The following is a 606-nucleotide window of genomic DNA, read 5'->3' on the forward strand; positions in this document are numbered from 1 at the left end:
TTATTATTATTATATTATATTAATACTATTATAATATATTAATATGATTTCTTTTTTTATTTATTTGTCTTTTGCTGCTGTGCATTTAAATATTTCGTTAAAACAAAAACAAAACAAAAATATCAAAATAAAATAAATGCATGTCGCTGTAAACCCTAAACCCTAAACCCTAAACCCTAAACCCTAAACCCTCGGCGTAAAGCCTGAGGAAAATAAAATAAATAATTTGTCTTTCTCTACTATTTCTCTGTTGCTGCTATATCAGCGTGCTCTTATCCCTTCGCCCTTTTGCTGCTGCTGCTGCTGCTGCTGCTGCCGCTGCTGCCGTTGCTGCTGCTGCTGCTGCTGCTATTTTTGCAGCAGCAGCAGCAGCAGCAGCAGCTGCTGCTGCTGCTGCTGTTTCTGCTGCAGCATATTTAACCCACTCACAACAATAATCGTCCACTACTACTACTACTGCTGCTGCTGCTGCTGCTGCTGCTGCTGTTGGTTATCCTGTTGTTCCGTAGCAGCTCCCTCTGTCGCTGCAGCTTCCCCTTCTGCTGCTGCTGCTGCAGCTGCTGCATCTCCTTCTCCTTCTGCTGCTGCTGCTGCTGCTGCTGCTGC

The 606-nt window shown here is 43.6% G+C and overlaps 1 protein-coding gene across 1 annotated transcript in view; it reads right to left on the bottom strand.

Annotated features, from left to right (window-relative positions):
- Positions 1 to 425: 425 nt before the first annotated feature.
- EMH_0013410 (calcium/calmodulin-dependent 3',5'-cyclic nucleotide phosphodiesterase, putative) overlaps positions 426 to 606 on the bottom strand; it is a gene marked incomplete at both ends in the record, with an annotated part of 3,401 nt that continues 3,220 nt past the window's right edge. Inside the window, one exon of the mRNA XM_013499821.1 lies at positions 426 to 605. Coding sequence (XP_013355275.1) covers positions 426 to 605 — 180 coding nt within the window. The remainder of the gene's footprint in view (position 606) is intronic.

This window comes from Eimeria mitis, genomic scaffold (genome assembly GCF_000499745.2).
Source record: "Eimeria mitis Houghton genomic scaffold, Emh_scaff471, whole genome shotgun sequence".
NCBI classification, from domain to species: domain Eukaryota; phylum Apicomplexa; class Conoidasida; order Eucoccidiorida; family Eimeriidae; genus Eimeria; species Eimeria mitis.